At 40.8% G+C, this 18,801-nt stretch overlaps 1 protein-coding gene across 2 annotated transcripts in view; it reads left to right on the forward strand.

Annotated features, from left to right (window-relative positions):
* R3HDM1 (R3H domain containing 1) overlaps positions 1–18,801 on the forward strand; it is an 80,032-nt gene that overhangs the window by 15,599 nt on the left and 45,632 nt on the right. For both annotated transcript variants that reach the window (XM_058809961.1, XM_058809962.1), the window contains exons 2-3: positions 12,391–12,599; positions 13,431–13,641. In XM_058809961.1, coding sequence (XP_058665944.1) covers positions 13,471–13,641 — 171 coding nt within the window. In that variant the 5' untranslated portion in view covers positions 12,391–12,599; positions 13,431–13,470. The remainder of the gene's footprint in view (positions 1–12,390; positions 12,600–13,430; positions 13,642–18,801) is intronic.

An 18,801-nucleotide genomic window follows, 5' to 3' on the forward strand; every position in this document is an offset into this window, starting at 1 on the left:
ACTGAATTGTGTAAGTTTGTTATGAGATTAAAAAAAAGAAAGATTCATTTTCATCACTTACATACTGCAGTTTTAAGTGCAACTATGACAGAGGGTATTGTTTGTCAGGAAAATGGCTTTGAAGAGGTGGTGTTGCATATCTTCACTTTTTTTTCTTTGGTCTAGAATTCTTCCTCCTTTGGCAAGCATCTGGTTGCTTTCTAGACTGATTTTCTTTTATCTCTTGAATACTTGGCTTGTATATTTGATTTGTGCTATGGCTTTGAAATTTAAATTGAATTTAAACTTTTTATTTGCTCATCTGTTTTTGAGCTTATGATGCCTATTCTGTTAGATGATATTTCAGCAAATGTAATTGTGTCTGTTTGATAATAGAGATACAATTTACATGTTTTGAGTTAACTTAGTCAGCCAAGTCAGGGTTGCAATTGTAAATCAGCCCTGAGTGCTCCAACTCCTCTTTGCTATAAAGAAGGCTATAAGTTTTTTCTCCTCTTAAGCATATTAATTATGTATCTGGACTGATTTAAGGGAGAAATTACAGCATTATTTTTATGATATTTCATTCCAGTTGTTTTCCTGTTTCACATATGTTAGCATGTTATGCCTGTGTTCATTTGCACGTGGCACAATCTTTGTAGAAAGGCAGCCATGGAGCTGAGCACACATCATTGGGTGTTTGTGGAGTCCATGTCTGATCCAGGAACATTCAGGTAATGAGTGCTATTCCAGTTTGTAATCCATCACTGAGAGCAGAGCAGAGCAGCACGTGTGTGTAGGGCATAAAAAGGTTTTGCTCATGAGAAAGCAAACCCAGACCAGTCTCTCCTCTCCTTTAGGATGAGTCTCCAGGACAGGAGTTACAGAAGCCCCAACTCTTCATAATGTGTGGGTGTGTGAGTTTTAGAAAAATGAACAACAATGTTCCTAGAGGCAGTGCAGAGTATAACAATAGGACATTGCTCAGGTTTTTCTCCATTGGGTACTACTTTATTTCCTGTTTGAGGCTAGCTGCATCTTGATGCTGATCCTCCTGATTATAAAAGCTCTCCTAGGTGTTCTGCTGTGGTGAATGTGAATACCAAATCTGATTATAACACTAGACATGCACAGCAGACACATTTTCCTAGTGTTGTGTGAGGAGACTGCTTAAAAGATTATTCTGACATTAATGTAATCTGTATAATGTGTTCAGAAACTGAAAACTATTCTCTTTGGCAGCATTCAGAGTGTGGACTGTGCAGTAAATGGCTTGTGCACATAGGTGATCACCTCTTTGGAATTCATTTTACAATTAGGAAAATAAAAGTAATTTTCTTGTCTAGCATCCTGCTGAGGAAGCCTTTTTCATGAGAAGTAATGCTCCCATTACAGACCAGCTGGAACCTATGTAAAAATAGCAAGGGCCTCCCAGAATTATCCCTTTTGTGTGTATTTTCCTCAAGTTTGGGATGGGATCTCAGGGATGGTCCCACGATGAGTGGGGAGGGAACTGGTGTGTAGGGGAGGGGCAGAGTCAGCAGTGACACTGAGCTCAGTGCACAAGAGAAAAGCAGGGATTCCAACAACTGCTGTCTTCAGCTGAATCAGAAAGATTGACTTCCCCCACCCCCATGTGATGGTGCTGCTCAAGGACACAGCCAGGATGTGTGGAGTGTGTGACACTGCCATGTGTGGGCAGAGAGAGGGGAGGCTTGCAAGATGGAGCACAGAGGTGGCACAAGAGGGGAATAGCAAGCATAGAAAGATTTAGATCTTTTGCAAACTGCAGCACTCTCAATATCAAATTCTTATATATGATATATATTTTTTATTTATTTATTTATAAAACTCTATTTTAGCACTGAGACTGCTGCAGTCTGTGACAGGTCTAAATCTTTACATGGTTGATTTAGATTTTTTATTTCCTGTGTTTGTTACATTGTAGAAATGAGTCTGTCTATATATATATATATATATAGTTTTTTAATCTTGTCACTGAAATATACAGGATACTGATCTCCTGTTTGGCAGGGATTGCAGCCTCCCAAGCTTGTAGTTCCTCTGTCTGGAGCCTGCAGATTAAAAACCCTGCCCCATTCTCCTTGCAGCCTGGCTTGGTGTGCAGGGTCCCTCGCAGAGGTCTCTGGGGAGCCCAGCAAGGGGATTATGGTTATCAGTGTGCAGTAGGGCTGCTGAGCATGGGGCGATGCTGCAGCTGGCAGGGACAGAGCTGTCTCACAAGCAGCAAAGTGCTGGTCTGGGCACTGCTTTTGCAAGTATGATCATTGTCATAGAACTGGCTTTTTTCTATCCCTCTGTTTTAGAGGACGTTTTTCTTCCATATTTGGGTTCTGATAGTGGGTATGTGCCAGTCCAGAAAATTATCATAGCATTCATTCTGCCAGTGACAAGTGTGTTTATCTGGCACTGAGGACTAACTTACTGATGACTTTTGGTGTTGTGTTCACAATGCCAAAGTGAAGAAATAAAGCTGTCTAGAGAGGAAATTAATATCTTTACAGTACGAATATTTTTGCCCTGCTTCTTTGTCACATCAAAATTCTCGCAGCGTGGTGTAAACTTTAATTTTAGAGCAGTCTGACTGTTCACGGAGAAAGCGATTAAGATGTGCCCAGCCATTTTCTAGCAGCCGGAGAGCTTCGGGCGGTTGTGAATTGCCGAGGAGGAGCTGCCTGGGTGGCGGTGCTGGGTGACAGTGCCAGTGCCAGTGACAGTGCCAGCTCCCAGCTGTGCCTTCCCATTGTCTGCGCGGCTCCGGGCAGCGCCGGGGGCCGCTCCAGCTCCACGGGCACCGCTGGGCCCCGGCCGGGGATGGAGAGCTGGAGAGCACGGCCCGGGGCTGAACCATGGAGCACAAAGCTGAGAGCACCAGGTGTGTGAGCCCCGCAGGTGTGTGAGCCCTGCAACCTGTGAGCCCCGCAGGTGTGTGAGCCCTGCAGGTGTGTGAGCCCCGCAGGTGTGTGAGCCCCGCAGGTGTGTGAGCCCCGCAGGTGTGTGAGCCCCGCAGGTGTGTGAGCCCCGCAGGTGTGTGAGCCCTGGAACCCGAGAGCCCTGCAGGTGTGTGAGCCCTGCAGGTGTGTGAGCCCCGCAGGTGTGTGAGCCCTGTAGGTGTGTGAGCCCCGGAACCCGAGAGCACTGAAGGTGTGTGAGCCCTGCAGGTGTGTGAGCCCTGGAACCTGGCAGCCAAACGCTGCCCAGAGGAGAAGAATAACATGTCTCAAAACAAATTGCAGTTTGCCTTTGGTTTCCCTTTTCCCACAAAAGCCATTATAGGCCTAAGCAGCTAACAGAGATCATTAGCATCCCCAAATCTCTTCCTTCTTTAAACATCGACTGGAAAAAGACTTTTTCTTACTCCTTATTTAATAATGGTGTTTTTGCTAGTTTTTATTTACTGTTTTATTTGTGCTGTGGTTGGAAAACTATTAAAAATATCTCTGCTAAAAGAATTTCCCAAGGTGGCAGAAATGGGGGAGATGCCTAAATTTTTTTTTGCCTGTGGTTTTTTTTTTGAAGTGTTACTGTTATCTCCATTCCAATGAGGAAGTACAAGAAAGCTTTTTCTTTTTTTTTGTAAAGATAAGTTTTGAACTGAAAACAGTATTTATAGTAGGCTATGTGAAAATGTTTTTTTTTTTTCCTATGCAATTGATGACTGTCTTGTGTTGTGGACCAAATGTCTTTTTGTTGAGACAACAAGTAATTTTGGATGGCTGTTAAACTGATGACATTTGATTCCATAAAGATCAGTCATTTAATTTTTATCAAATTTCTGCACTATCAGAACTGCTGACATCAGATCTGCTGTGATTTTTGTTACAAATTAAGCAAAAATACACTGCTAGAGGATTAAAGTTTGTAGGGTAGACAGTTTTGGAATTGTGATTTGGTTTTGCCTGATGTTTGGAATCACCAGATTTTGAAGCAGCCAGATGATGTTTGTGTGGATGGTGGTGGTGTGGCAACAGGACATAGGTGAGAGCATTGCTAGTGCCCCAGGGAAAGTTCTGTCTAATTTTCTTGTTTGCTTTGATGATTTTTGTCTTCATTTTATGCAGAGATAGTACAGTAATTTACTGAATTTTGTTATAAAATGGAAAGAAAGGGCCTGTTAGAGTTGGTGCTTTTGCTTCTTAATTTTTTTGAAAACTAAGTCCTTTGCATAATATCGGATGTCTTAGGGTCCTAAACAGAATCTTCACCTTGCCTGGTAACTCCAGGAGTCTGATCCTACCATCCACTGTTGAAATTCCTGTCAGTTTTAGAGACACCTTTTCATGTTACTGATGGAAGTATGATGGTTAGCTTAGATATTCTAAGAATGAAAGCTGATTTATGTACAGAAAATTGTTAGCTGCTGTATGCAGTTGTGGATGACTTTTGCTAAATGAAATGGAGATTTGTGTCTTAAGAAAGCTGCTATTTGGAGGATCTCCACTAGAAATAGTCACAGGCAATGCTTCAGTTCATTTACTTAAAATAGCTGGGGCAGAAAAATCAATCTTTGACTATTTTAAGGTTTTAGTTTGCTACTGCATCATCTGGGGACTTGTAGATTGTATGACTTTGTTTGATCTTATGTGTTTTCTATGGAGTATTTTGAGTAGCAAGATGATTTTTTTACATCATCTGAACTTAAAATATTTATGTTCTCTTACTTCTGGACTGTTTCTAATATACCAAAATTAATCAATGCTGTGCTTAAAAGATTCTTGAAGATACCTTTGGTTAGTTTACAATTGGGTAATATAAAACAAGTTTCCAATTTTTAAATTTAAAAGTCTTTTAAAGCAACTGTGAACAGCTCAGGCTATATTTTATTGTGCTATAAAACCTCTGACCTTTAGCAAGCATTGACATCCTCATAAAGAGAAAACCAAGTATTTTTCCCCAAACTATTGATTTCCAATTGACACAAAAAAACCCCATATTGTTACTCTTATTCCATTTTAAGGCCTTGACACTAGAAATGAGGCTTCAGAGAATGATGTAATAACAGGTGATTCTTCTGTTTTTAAGGATTGTTTGTAATAAGACAACTGTTGCTATTTGATAGTTAAAAACAGGGAGATAGTTTGGGTTTGGCCCTGTGATCTGACTTCATGACTTAAAGGTATTTTAAATAGATACATACAGATAAATATTGAACAGATTATGTGGTGATGCAGACTTTTGTGCTGTGTGTGCATTTCCTAGAATTGTTGGAAGCTTTCTAAAGGCATAGTTGAAAGTGAGTGAAAAATTTGTGCATAAAGAAAAGTGCAAGGTGTCCAAAGGAGCTGATAAAGGATGATGGGTGACCATGCAATATGAACCAGGTGAGGAGAGCAAGGGCAGGTTTGGGGATTGCTCAAAGGAAAAAATGGCTGGAAGTTGTGGGAGGCTGCTAGTATGGGCACATGGACACAGAATTTTCTGAATATCAGCCCTAGGGACGGCTCAAGAGCCAGGAGGAGTTTTCCTGCTGTCAGTTGGGTTTCTCTGAATGATGGAAGCTAAGCCAACAAAGTCTTGGTCAGCACAGTTGTTTCTACAGAGCTTTTGCTGGTACAGCAGTGTCATGTGAGAAGGGCATTCATTTTTCCCCTCCCAAGCCAGCAGAACTATGCTAGCAAAAACTAAAGATATGTCATGCTGTATTTCATACGCATTTCTAAATAGTTCTTTCCTCATGCCTTTGGCCAGGCGTGTTCTTTGGGGATGAGAGGCTTAGCCATTCAACAGATGGATTTTCCACTACCCTAATGCTCTGCTCTCTCTGAGTTATGGCATTTTGGAAAGGTTAATGCTCTAATAGTGTGCAAGCTGAAATGGCTTTTGTCTGCCAAGGTATGTTACCCTGTGCAGATGCTTGCCAGGAGACAATTATATAGAAAATAGTGTTCAGTGAACTGTTTTCAAGTCTGCCTGGGAAATTTTTTTTTTCTTCTCTTTCTAAAGCTACAAAAAAAAAAAGTGAGAATAGATCCTAATTGAGCTACAACTTTAAATAGTATATAAACCATTTAAGATTATTTTTGTTGCCTTAAAAAAAATGAGGGTGGCCTAGCCACAGAGCTGTGTTTTATAATAACAGTATGTGAATGTTTGCCAGGCTGGTTTTTGTCCACCACAGACTGTTCAATGCTAGAGCTGTCATTTCATCAGACACCCTGCAACTTGGACTTCCATTGTTCTTCATGTTGGGGAGCTGCTCTAGTCAAAACAAGGACTGCAGTGGGATTGTTTTTCCTTAGGTGGTATCCTAGGATGCCCAACCTCTTCCTTTTCTAAATGGTGAGAAGAGCAGTGCTGTAGTCTGCCAGATCTAGTAGGGAGCTGGAAGCACTTTATAAGAGCCCCTTTGTCATTCCACTGTAGCAGGAGCTACATCCAGAGAACTGTTTCATTTTCCTGGAGGAAACCAAAGGTGTTTACTTCCTTTGATGTACCTGGCTCTGATTGTTTGTATCCAAGGTGAAGTGCAAGAAGGGAACTAAGAGGAATGACAGTGCTCTGTGCAGAGTGGAGCAGCTGAGCCTCCTGGGGACCAGAGCACTCTGAAGAAGCCTTGGGTAGGGGCAGAGTTTTTTCAGGGTACATTTCAAGTTTTATTTTTTGAGTTTATGGATAAATGCCAACAAACTCCTGATTTCCACAGGTATTTGGATAGCTGGTATTTGGATTTCCACAGTATTTGCACTTTCCTGTCAATATGTAGAATAAAAGACTGCTCTAGTCTTGCTTGTCATTAAATATCTTATTCTCATTTATGCAGCTACATTCCTGAAGGAATTATCTTGTTATTCTTTGTCACTGTCAGCTCAGTGTTTCTATTGCATTCAGGAGTGAACTCACAGGAGAAGGTGAGCAGGATTAAAGAGCCTTAGAGTATTGCTCAGAATTTAAAATATAAAAGGAGGGGGAGGGATAGTTGCTAATAATACACCTTGGCTTCTCACATGCCTATTCCTGTGAAAGGTGTCCTCTTTAACAGCCTGTCAACTGTCTTATGAGCAGTGGTAGTGTCCTATCTGAGGCCCTGAGTGTGGAAAAGAAGGGCACTATATTGCTCTGTAAGAGAGGCTGTAGCATGCAAAATGTCCCAGTAAAGAAAAGAAGGGATTTAAGAAGACTGGGGGCAAGTTCCAGGGTTTTTTCCTAATGTTCAGCATTATTGTTGTCCAAATGGCACCCTGTGTGCTGAGTGTGCATGTCAGGAGTGGGTGTGTGACAGGTGTGTTCTGGGGCTTTAAGGCTGTCTCTGCCTTTCCCTCCTCTCTCCAGGCAGTGCCAGTGAGGGGAGGTGGGTGGTGGTGCCAGGGTGCCCAGCTGTGCCCTGGGGCAGGCAGTGCCAGTGAGGGGAGGTGGGTGGTGGTGCCCTGGTCCCTGGGGTGCCCAGCTGTGCCCTGGGGCAGGCAGTGCCAGTCCCTGTGAGCTCAGGGAGCGAGGGAGGGAGTGCAAACCTGGGCTCTGCTGCTGCTGGAGCAGCACCTCTGACAGAGGGGCAGCACAGGAAACAGGAAATCACTTCTGTAAAACTGCAGCAAGATGAACTAAAGCAAGACCTGGGACAGCCTTTTATTGGGTTCACTTTTGGGGGATTTTCCTTCCAAATTGGAGGAAACTTTGTTGAGAAAGTCTGCCAATGGCTTCTGGTGCATTTGGTTCTATTTCTGTGCAGTTAATTTTTTAATGATGTCTACACTTGGTAGCAGGACATAACGTGCACAGACAGTGAGATGCATTCAGTCCCTAATTAATTTTGGAGGAGGTAGAATAGCTGCACATTATACTTTTGTATTCTGATTTATCATACTCTTCCTTTGGAAATCTGATTACTAAGTACCTTGGTAAATTGAATCAAATAAGAAGTATCTTCTAATACTAATGGAGTAAATAGCATTTAGTTGTTAACTGATTAATGTAGAACTTCAAAATCTGTGTAAATAGCATAATCAAGAAAAGCATAAATCTTTGATTTAAGTGTATTTAAATCATTGCACATGGATTCACTTGTATAACATTTTCCAGTAAACAGGACTAGGGTATCTTTTAGATTCATGCTTCAAAAGTGGACCAATTTCTCATTTGTTTGTTTCTAATAATTGTTTTAATTAAGATCAGACCTGCACAATATCAGAGTTCAGTAGGCAGGCCAGGACTCTTTGCTCTCTAATTGGTCATTGAATGGCTCTCAAACTTTAGCCCTGACATGCAGAAAGCAGGAGTGTGTTAACTTTGCTGGAAACAGGGAACAGCTGTCTCTGCAAATTCCAGTTTATATTTCTGATAATTGTACAAAGCTGCTTTGAATTTTCTGTTAAAGGAATGGCAGTGTTAGTACAGCTGCTACATTTTTACAGGTGCTGGGTGGTATATTTTAACAGCCTGGGCCACTGAGGCACAAATTACTAGAGAGAGCAAAGTTGCGTACCCTAACCTACAGCTCCTGGATCATCCATGAGCACAGCCTGGTCTGTTTGTGGGCAGGAGAATTGTTGCTCCCTCTGGAATCCTCCCTTGCTCTCCAAGTCAGGATTTTCAAGGTTATGTGGGGCTGCTTTTGTTTGTTTTTTCTCCTTTCCTCTCCTTCATCACCTTGGGCACTTTTCTCCAGTCCTTTTCCCACCTCTGCCTTAACAGAAGTTTCCCAGGGGGAACTAATTTGTTCCAAATATAGATGTTTGCCAGGTTGTCCACCTTTTGTCTCAGGATTCCTCTCCAGGCTCTCAGCTATAACATTAATCTTTATTTATTTGCTTTATTTGAGTTGGGCTGGTGCTGTTGAGTTCTAGTCACAGGAACCCTGAGGTTATGATGTTAATATAGGTTTATTTATATAATTGATGTGAAAAGCAGAAGGAAAAAGCTGTTGTTCTGCAGGTCTCTTATATGAATCTTCAAAGATCCGTTTTCTTAAGAAAGGTCCTGACTTTTCTAAAAAAAAAAAATTGGCACTTCCACATCCAAGAAAGGTTTATACTCCTATGTCAGGGTAAGGCAAAAGTTTTCCCACAGAGTTTGGAGGATTCATCCCTCAGTTCTTCCACTTGAAGGAGGGAGCTGTGTACAAACTTGCTGGGGAAGTTGTGGGAAGAGGCCAGTGTTTGTTGGTTGCAGGAATTCTGTTGATTTATCAATTAACAGAAGCTTGTTTAAGAAATAAATTTTCACTTTACCTTTTCACGTTTTTTTTCTCACATTACCTTTACAAAGTGTGTCCACTTTGCATGTTGAACATAGATTTTTTTTTCACCCCCACCCTTCTAATCCTATTTTGTGCTCTGAATTGCATTGATACAAGTTATTTTGACAGTCATTCCTGGGGTCTTTTGACAACAATGATATCAATAATTAAAGAAAAAATATCACCTTCTTTTACTGTCTCTTTAGAAGAAAAACAATGGATTTCTTCTGTCATGGGCAGTGCAAAGCTTCCTATCTCCATCTACACTGCCAGCAAGGAGTTGGAACTCTTGATGCCTCTTAGAGAAATTGGATTAAGTGGAGTAGATCCTAGATCCTCTTCCCAGAAATATCTGTGCTCATTACAAGTCAGTTTAGTAGGTTTATATATGGTAATTTTCAAGTCAGAACCCAAAATGAGGGACCCAGTGGTTTCTCATGTACCAAGATTCAGGATGCTGCCATCATAAAACTCAGGAGGGACTTTGCTTGATCTGTTGGGGTTTTTTATGACTTATCCTCTAGGCTGTGCACAAGAAAGCAGTAAGAGCACAGCACTGACTGATTTTCTGATCTGCTGGCTGCAGAGCTCATCTGTGTGCAGTGCTGGACATCATCTCAGAGCTGATAATAACACTTCTCCCTCTGAAAGGGGAGAGTGGCTGCATAGACAAAGTGGTGAGCACTTATTGGAAAGAGGATTACCAGATTTTAGGATGAATAATAATAATAATAGGATGAATTTTAGGATGAATATTGGGGTATAATGTTGCTAATGTGATGAAGAAGAATGCACATTTCACTTCTGAGTGTTTAGATGGGGACAGCAGTCCTGAGGGTGAAGAGCACAAGTATGACATTTGTGTTCCACTCTTACATGCAAGTCCTTTTACTTCCTGTCTACTAAAGTAGGTGTCTATTTTTGTCACCTGTAAAATATACTAGAATTGGTAGATTTTCTTTCATGAGACATGTTGTGAGCTGTTTGAGTTTTTAGTTGCAAACCCAGGTAATGCTCTGCCTCTAATATTCAGTCCTTTCAGCTGTTTATATAATTTTAGGGCAGAACCTCATTTATGTCCCTCCCATTAAAATCTACAAATACTGTGTTGGTCTGTAGTGCAATCCAGTGTAAAGCCAGTGCTGGGATTTTGTTTCACTTTATCAGTTTGCTTACCAGACATGATTTTCTCCTCAAAAAACAGAGCAGCTCCTAAGGACTGCCTTCCTGCTTTTTTTTTTTCTCCTTTTACCTGTCCTACATGGGGCAAAAGAAATTATCATTAAACAGCATGGAGAGGTGAATAAGGATGGGCTGTGGTTTGCTCCCCCACTCGGTCTGCAGCACATAAAATTCCTTAAATCTTACTTTATCCAGTCTGTGGAAGTTTTGAAACTAAAACCAGATTATCTCAGCTATGAAAATTGGCTGAATTAGAGGAAACTTCTGGGACAAAAGGTTACCCAAGTACTTACACTCCCAGGTGTGGATCACCAACACAAGGTTGCATTACCAATCTCAATGAATCTATGGCTGGTATTATTAAAAAATAATCAGGCAAGCAAAGATTAATCTTTTATTCTGTGTGCTTTGCTGCTAGTGTGAAGCACAGGGTTTGGCATTTACTCATAGATGCACATATGGTGATTCCAGTTGACTCAAAATAGCTCCATTCTATGAACCCAAAGTTGAGATATTTTTTGTGTGAATTGGAGCTCCACAGCTTTTCCTCAGTTCTATGTCTTTGACAGTAGGGTATATAGCACCAAATCTGCAGGCTTTAAATCTATCTGCAGGGAAAAATCTGTTCAGAACAAGTTCTAAACTAACTTGCACTTAGTTTGTCATAGGAAATACAAGGACTTTTCTTGTGCATCAGTTTCCTGGATTGACCTAGGCAAGCAAGGATATTTGCAGGCTGTGTTTTGGTAACTGAGTATGCTGTTATGTGTTTTTAAAATGGTGTTGCAAATGGACAGGAGCTCTAAGTGTGTTTGATAGAATCAAAGAAAAACTTGATGTTGATTATCATTACTATTTTGTGATTTGTGTAGGGAGTAGCAATTAAATTACATTTACTTTGCAGTATTATATTTGCAACTGGATATAAATGTTTTGGGTTTTGTCTGCTGTCTTCAACTTGTAATGTTTTTAACATTTATCTAAATACTGTAGAAATCACATGTCAGTCAACAAAGTGAAACAGCATCTCTATTCAAGTTTTGTTTATTGTAAAGGTTCTGAGCTTCTTAGTAAATTTTATATCAGCATCTAGATTGTCTGGAAAAAACACCTCAACAACCAACAATCCAGGATATCCTTTGTTGCATTTTTGCATCTTTTTATTTCCAGTTTTTTCTTTCATCTGTAATCCTTTCCCCTCCATTAGATTCAGTAAATAGGATCTCTTACAGGCCTTTAGCATAGCCCATCTTTTATCTTTTATCTTTCTTTTGTGTGCTTTGCAGTAAATCTCAGCACTCCAGATGTCTGTAGTAGCTCATGTCTCACCAACTGTGTTTCCTCAGCTCTGGGGCAGAGGTTGTAGCCAGGCTTTGATCTCCCCTGTGAGGGAGCAGGAGGAGCTGGGCACCCCCAGGAGTTCTCAGGGCTCCTCTGCCCCTGCTCTTGGGGCTCTGGCCTGGCCTTCAAATGCTCCCTTGGGGCTGCTGCTGCTACTTGTTTCTCAACTCTGAAAAAGAGGGAAGATGGAAACTCAGCAGTTTTGTCATTCTCATTCCAGGGCAATTATTTTCTTGAATAAAGTAAAGCCATCTTCTGTGATTGCAGTTGCCCAAAATAGGGCTTATGGATTGTGCTCATAGCTGATTAACTCCAACAAAGAGAAAAACTGTTCTGCTGACAGCCATTTGTGAGCTTTCATGGCCTGCTACTCCTCCACACCTGCTGGGCTGCATATTTCTGACTCTTTGGGAAGATACCTGCTTGTTTATAGAAACAGAGTTTCAGGAATGCACACAAAATGTTTATTATGACTACTTGTTAACTCTGTAATGCAGAAATGTCTTGGACATCCAATGAAACTGTTACTGCTGCTAGATAGAGCAAATTTGACAAATGCTGATTTCTTCTTTCTCTTTTCTTAAAATGACTATTTCAGTAATTTACTGAATTTCACTATTTTAGGTGTCGTCATGTTCCATCTCCTCTTCCACAGCAAATAAAAGTATAATGAATTTTCTTTGTTGATTTTTCAGGCATTCAAAAGGGATGTTCTTGCTGATTCAAGACCAACCAGTTCTGTCCAGGACTCTACACTGGGGATAAGGACATGGGACTCCTCCTGCCAGATTCCAGCTGGTTCATCACAACTGACATCTTGGCTGACAACTGTGAAAAGGATCTTCGGATTATTCGATTTGATTTTTGTGGGAGACCACAATCCCCAAACTCTAGGGCATATCAGGTACTAAATCAAGCACTAAGCTTTTCCATAACACTCTTAGGATTGTTATTTGTTTCTTATGAGGAGTTTAGGCATTCAGATCTTACTCTTTATTTCTTGTAGAAAATGGAAAATCCTTGGTTTTACATCTTGCAGTAGCTGAGTAATGACAAGGAGTTGTGTTTCTTATTTCCTATGGAAAATTTGGAGCTTCATTTTTTATATAGCATTTAAAATTATTATTATTAATTGTAATTGCTGATCATGGTATTATCTTAATTACTAAATTGTTTGTTTCTTTCTTCTTTGTTATTTTTGAGAGAATGCTTAATTTTATTAAGACTAGTTTTGCTACAGTTTGTAGTAAGATAATTCCTGCATTCAGAACTTCTCCAGTCAACAAGGAAACTTTAAAAGTTCATGAAATTTATGAATGTTTGCACACTTGGGGTGTTATGATTCATCTATTTTCTTCTAACCCTGTTAAGATAAATCTATATGTGATTTTCTTTTCCTTTGAGAAAATCTTGCCTTGTTTCTGTTGGAGTCTAGTTTGATTTGGAGTATCTGAATGTTCAGGTGTTTTTTTTTAAATGTGGAAGAGAAAATCTGTGAGCGTTATCCAAGAGTGTAGCTCTCAATTCTTGTTTGTGTGGATGTCTGCTGTTACAGACCACTGATAAAAGTGGTTAAAAACAAATCACTCCTCCTAACACAAAACAGAAAATGTGTCATAGCAGAGGGGGGAACCTTTTTGCAAAATCTTGTTTATTTTGGGCAGCTGTTTAGGTATGGGTGGCTTTCTAATTAATTTTAAATTACTCAATAATTAACTTTTTCTTTGTCCCAAAGGTTCCATATTTCTTGTAGAATTTTAAAATAACCTTTTCTAATGAGGATGTCTGATATTCTTACTGTAAAAGATGAAACTGATACAATGAAGGGTTCAGAAGCTGAATTTAAAGATACAGACCCAGTTGAAAACCTCAAAAAATCAGGAAGTGAGGAAGAGATTCAAGTGGAGAAGGATGAAAATTGTCCTGATAACAAAAACAATATGCCGGTAAGAAACTTTTCACTTTATTCTTCCCTGTATGTCATGTTAAATAACTCTGTGTCTGGTTGTTCTCCATTCTCTTGATCCTCTTGTATGTTTCTTTGGTACAGTGAGGAAAACTTTGTTGGTTTTAGGGAAGCAAATATGATGGTTATTGCTTCCTCTCTCCTCCTTTGCCCCGCTTCTCTGTTTATACTCATATAAATATGACTCAGCCACTTTTAATTCTGTGAAGTAGAGGAGTGGTTTTGCTGGGAACCAGACAATTTGCCCATGTTTGTGTTTCCCTGAGTGTATATGTGAAGTCTTTCATTGTAGCAGAGCAAGGAACAAACTCAGGCTGGCTTTTGCTGCTGCTGAATCCTGACAGGGTTTGGAGCTGGGCTGTGTGTGCTGTGTTGCTGCTTTGGCCATGGTGCTGCAGCTCAGCCAGGCAGGGGTGGCCAGCCCAGGGCTTTTGAGCTGTTGCACTTTGCAGGTGGCTCAGGTGTGGATTTTCCAGCAGAGCTGTTGAGCACAAGGCTGCAGTAATCAGCTGTAGGTAATCCAAATCCCCAGGAGCCAGAGGGATCCAGAGCTCCTGAGGCCAGCAGGTCTGGCTGCTGCCCCAGCCACCTGCAGAGTGAGCTGGGCAGCATCATCCTCCCTGCACCTTCTCCTCTCTGATCTTCAACGCTTGACAGCTTTGGGAGGTGACTTTTAGGTAGGAAAGCTGAGGCAGCTCCTTGTGCACACACTGAAAAGCTGAGGCATATAAATGGATGGCTTTTGGAGGTGGGAGAAGTGAAGTACCTGTAAGGAAGTTGTGGCATCACATTTCAAGTGAGAAGGAGGCAAAGCAATAGTGTGAAAATACCTTGTGTCAATGGAGAACACACTGATAAGGAAGGGTTAGGAATTTGTGGCAGCACATTTAATCTAATCTGAGATTTAGGTGTGAGAGAGGGCTCACTCCTGGCTGAGGCTGCCCACCTGGTCACTGAGCAGTGTCAGCAGCTCACATGAGGGGAGGAGTTCAGGAAAGCTACTGAAAATTTCTGACACAACCTACACAACAGGCCAGATTTGTAAAAGGAAACACAGAAACTTGTGTTTGGCAAAAATTATTGTTGTCCGTAGGAATTTTGTGTCTGTGGGTTAATACTAAACAAATTTTTATAAAAATCCTGATTGGGATCCGAGTGATCTCTTGTGGGTTGCAAAAACAGGACAGTAGCTTATTAGATTCTTGTTATTGAGATTTGAGTAAGAGGCTCTTTGGGGAGTAGTTTTGTTCAAGACTAACAATTCAATATTCCACTGAGTAAAGTAAGCTTTATCTGTTCTGTTAAATTGCTTCCAGATAAATCTTGTAGACCACTGCAATAACAGTAGTTTTACACTCTAATATCTGCTGGCTTTATTAAGGCTGGCATCAGTGTAAATAGATAATTTTATGGAAAAAATAAATCCTTGAAATGAAATATTTCTTTTGCAACATGAGAAATAACTACTGCTGAAAAGCTGGGAGATATTATAGCTGAGCTGGTATTTTCTTTAATTAATGGAATATTCTAGTACTGAGCCTTAAAAATTAATCTAGGGTTTAGTTATTTTCATGCAGTTCAGTAATTTGGAAAAATCTCATTCACATTTTCTCATTTAACAAATTTTAGTGTGGAAATTTCTATGAGACTCAAGTGGCAAGTAAGAAATAAGCATTCCTGCAAACAACTGCTGCTGTCTCCTGAGAGTGCAGAGGGATGAATGAACCTGGCAGTGCTGCCAGGGGCTGTGGGCAGCCAGGGGGTTCATTGCTTGGCTGGGAGCTGGTTCAGGAGCAGGAGCTGGTGGCTGAAGTGATCATCTCGCATCCACAAAGTGGACTGGACACTGTGTGGTGAAGGCTGGTGGATACAAACAGCTCTGCTGTCAGTGTGGTGTCCTGGAGTGTCCATCAGAATCAGAACAGTGATGTTACATGAGCAGTTAAATCAAAACTGAGGCTGAGGGTGCAGATTTCCAGGGTGGCAGGAAGACAGACAGTTACCAAATGGAACCTGGCTACTGCAAGCAAATCCCTTGCAACAACTGAAATCAGCAGAAGTTAATGTCACTTGTACTGTGGAGGCTGCCAGTGCAAATATAAGCCTCATATTTGAGGATTTCCCATTTAAAGCAATCAGCATGTTTTTAACTAATGGATGGTTAAACAGTTTGAGATTTCAGTGGACATAGTACTTGTCATTAAGTGCAGGTTAAATGTTACTGTGTGGTGGGAAAAAGTGCAAAGAATTTGCTGAGAAATGTTAGAAAGGATTATCAGAAACTGACTGGAATTTGTTGTGTACTTTGTTTACTAACTGAGTGCTTCAGAGGATGGGTTGGGTTTGGCTCTCCTCCCTGGTGGCCGAATAGGTTTGGTACCTCCTGACAAACTACAGTCACATTCCTCAGTACAGTTAGCACTTCATTTTTGACTTCTTTAAGCCATGGAAAAAACAGGCTGTGGTTTTTTCCTCTGTCTGAACTTGACATTCCATCAATGGAATACTCAATGATAAATTTAATGCTTAATTTATCAAGTAGATCATCTAACCATGTCCCATCATCAACTTTGAGCTTAGCTACACCTTCCTTCCATTGCTGTGTGCTCTTATGAATGGATTCTGAATGATCAGATAGGTTCATACAGCACATTCCATCGTGGGCCATTGAATTCAGGCATGTCTCTGGAACAGCACAGTTCAGAAACTGATGGTTGTATTTTGAAATGTAACTGTGATTATAAAAATTCCAGATTATCTGGAGGTTGTGCATTAATAACTGATTGGCTGCTGTGTCTGCTGTTGGAGGTATGAATAGGAATTTAGGAAAATACCTAATTAGAGTACATGGCCAGCACTCCCAATTTCTCTAAGCAGTGCACAAGTAGTGTTACTGATGCAGAGAACATTTCTAAGCTGGCCTATTTGCAGTGAGGTTCAAGTGTCATTTAAATGGCACTGGAGAAAGAGGCACTGTTATGAAAAGTACTTTGACAGAAGTCATGTGCACATCAGCACTATGGTGGATTTTGTGATCAAAAGGGTTTTGGTTCACCAGTCACTGCTCTCCTACCTGTTCATCTTACCCAGGCCAGGTGCCAACCCATGAATTCAGAATTAGCTGGAATACAGGATCTGTGTTGCCTCTGTCTCTGGGTGGTGAGACAGGCAGTGTCATCCACTGTAAGGACAAAGCTGCAGGAAATACTGACAAATTAAAGATCCTGGATTTATCCTGCAAGATAGTCCCTTGTGTTTATTAGTAGGAAGACTTCTGTTTTAAAACCAAAAAAGCTTCATGGCATGAGTGCAGGGTTGTACCCATCTACTGTATGATAAAGGCAAGGCAAATGTTGTGTTAAATGAGGATAATTCTGGTTTTGTTTTATGCTAATTAGGCAGATATCCTTGTCCTTTGGGGTAATTAGATAATTTTTTTACTTAGCAAGTTGACATCTCTCTTCCTGCAAGTATCTTCCTTCTGTACTAACACAAACCTTGAGCTGCTCTCTCTGTTTCACAGCTGAAGTTCTCTGAAGTCTTTTTTGCCACTTCCTCAGTCTTGTCAGGATTTACCTGTCTTTGTCTCCAAAATATGGGATGTAATACTTTTGAATAGATAAATGATTGGGCACATTCTCTTATTCTTGAGCTGCCTCCATGTCCAAGGGTGAAACTATTTTTCCATCAGTCATCCTCTACTGTGTCATGGAAAATTGCTGTCACTGCTCACTAATGCAGGACAGCAAGTGACCATGGGCCACACTGTTCTTCCCTCAGCATTCCAAAGCTATCCATGGCTCTTGGGACTGCAGCACTTGACTGGATTTAAAATTGAGACCTAATTTTGCAGAAAGGTAAAAAACTGAATGTCCTTAGAGCACTCTTTGTTGAGGTTTGTCATGTTGTGCCTATCCTCAGAAATGCCCAAATGGTACTTCAGAAATAAAACCCCTTCTCACAAAACCCTTCACACGTCTGAGTTTGCCATCTTGTGCCTGACCTGTTTTTATCCAGCTTGTTTAGACAGCACACTGATGATAGAGGAAGGCATGTAACAGCTCCAGATCTTTTCTTTGCATTTAGTATGTGTGAGCTGGTGAGGTACTTAGGAAAAAATAATGTAGGCAAATACTCCTACTGAAAACCTGGTTATTTATATGTTTTTGATAAAGGCTGTCTTACTTCCCTTTTTATTTTGCAGTTGGAAATGTAGCATAGTAGCTGGTCTTAAAGGTTGTGTTGGTGGGGTTTTATCAAAGGCAAGAACCTAATCATTATTTTCATTATGCAATTATTTGAAATACTTGCTTTTAAACACTGTCTTGAAATCCTGCCCATAATGGCTATAAATAGGGCTTTCATTAACACAGTGTTTTCTTAAGGCAGTGAAAGTCTTTGAGAGCTGCAAATATAAAGAAATTGCCTAATTTGCGCTCACCAAGGATTGCATATTCTAAATGAACTAGAAATTATTTTTCATAAATGGGGAACATAAAGATGTTCTGTAGGTGCAAAACTTCATAAATGCAGAGAAATTAGGACAGAGATAAAATTCATGAGCCTGAAAAGAGAAAAAATGTGCATTAACAGCTACAGTGTACATTGGCCACCTGCTGTCCTGGAATTCCAGTGGAAGTGGTGTCATCCTCTGTCAGTGTGGCTTTATCCAAGAAAGGAATAATTGGATTGTACCCACCCATCTCAAGCTCAGAGAGGGCAGTTGCTGGTGGTGCCAGAGGAATTTGGGGTTTGTGGTTCCAGGCCAGCCCTTGCACCATTGGGCTGTGCTCACCTGAGCTGTCCCTGCAGCCCCACCAGCTTTGTTCCTGTGCTTCTCCCCTGACGTGTGTGTGGTGCTCACTGCTCACAGTCACAGCTGGCTCTGGGGGACTGGGAATCTGGGTTTTGACATCCTTCAAGTCACACAGGGAAGCCAGGAGTCCACATTTATCACAGGAATGTTGGTCAGGGCAGTGTTTTCTAGATGAGAAGTCTGAATATGATGGGTGGAGTTATACTTGTCTCATCTCTGAAGGAAAACCTCCCTCCTACAGTGGCCCTCCAGCTCTCCCCAATATTATTGGTGTTTATTCCCAGCAATCATTTCTTCCTCTTTTTTTTCAAATCACTCTTAAAA

The sequence above is a fragment of the Ammospiza caudacuta genome, chromosome 8, assembly GCF_027887145.1.
Source record: "Ammospiza caudacuta isolate bAmmCau1 chromosome 8, bAmmCau1.pri, whole genome shotgun sequence".
Taxonomy (NCBI): Eukaryota; Metazoa; Chordata; class Aves; order Passeriformes; family Passerellidae; genus Ammospiza; species Ammospiza caudacuta.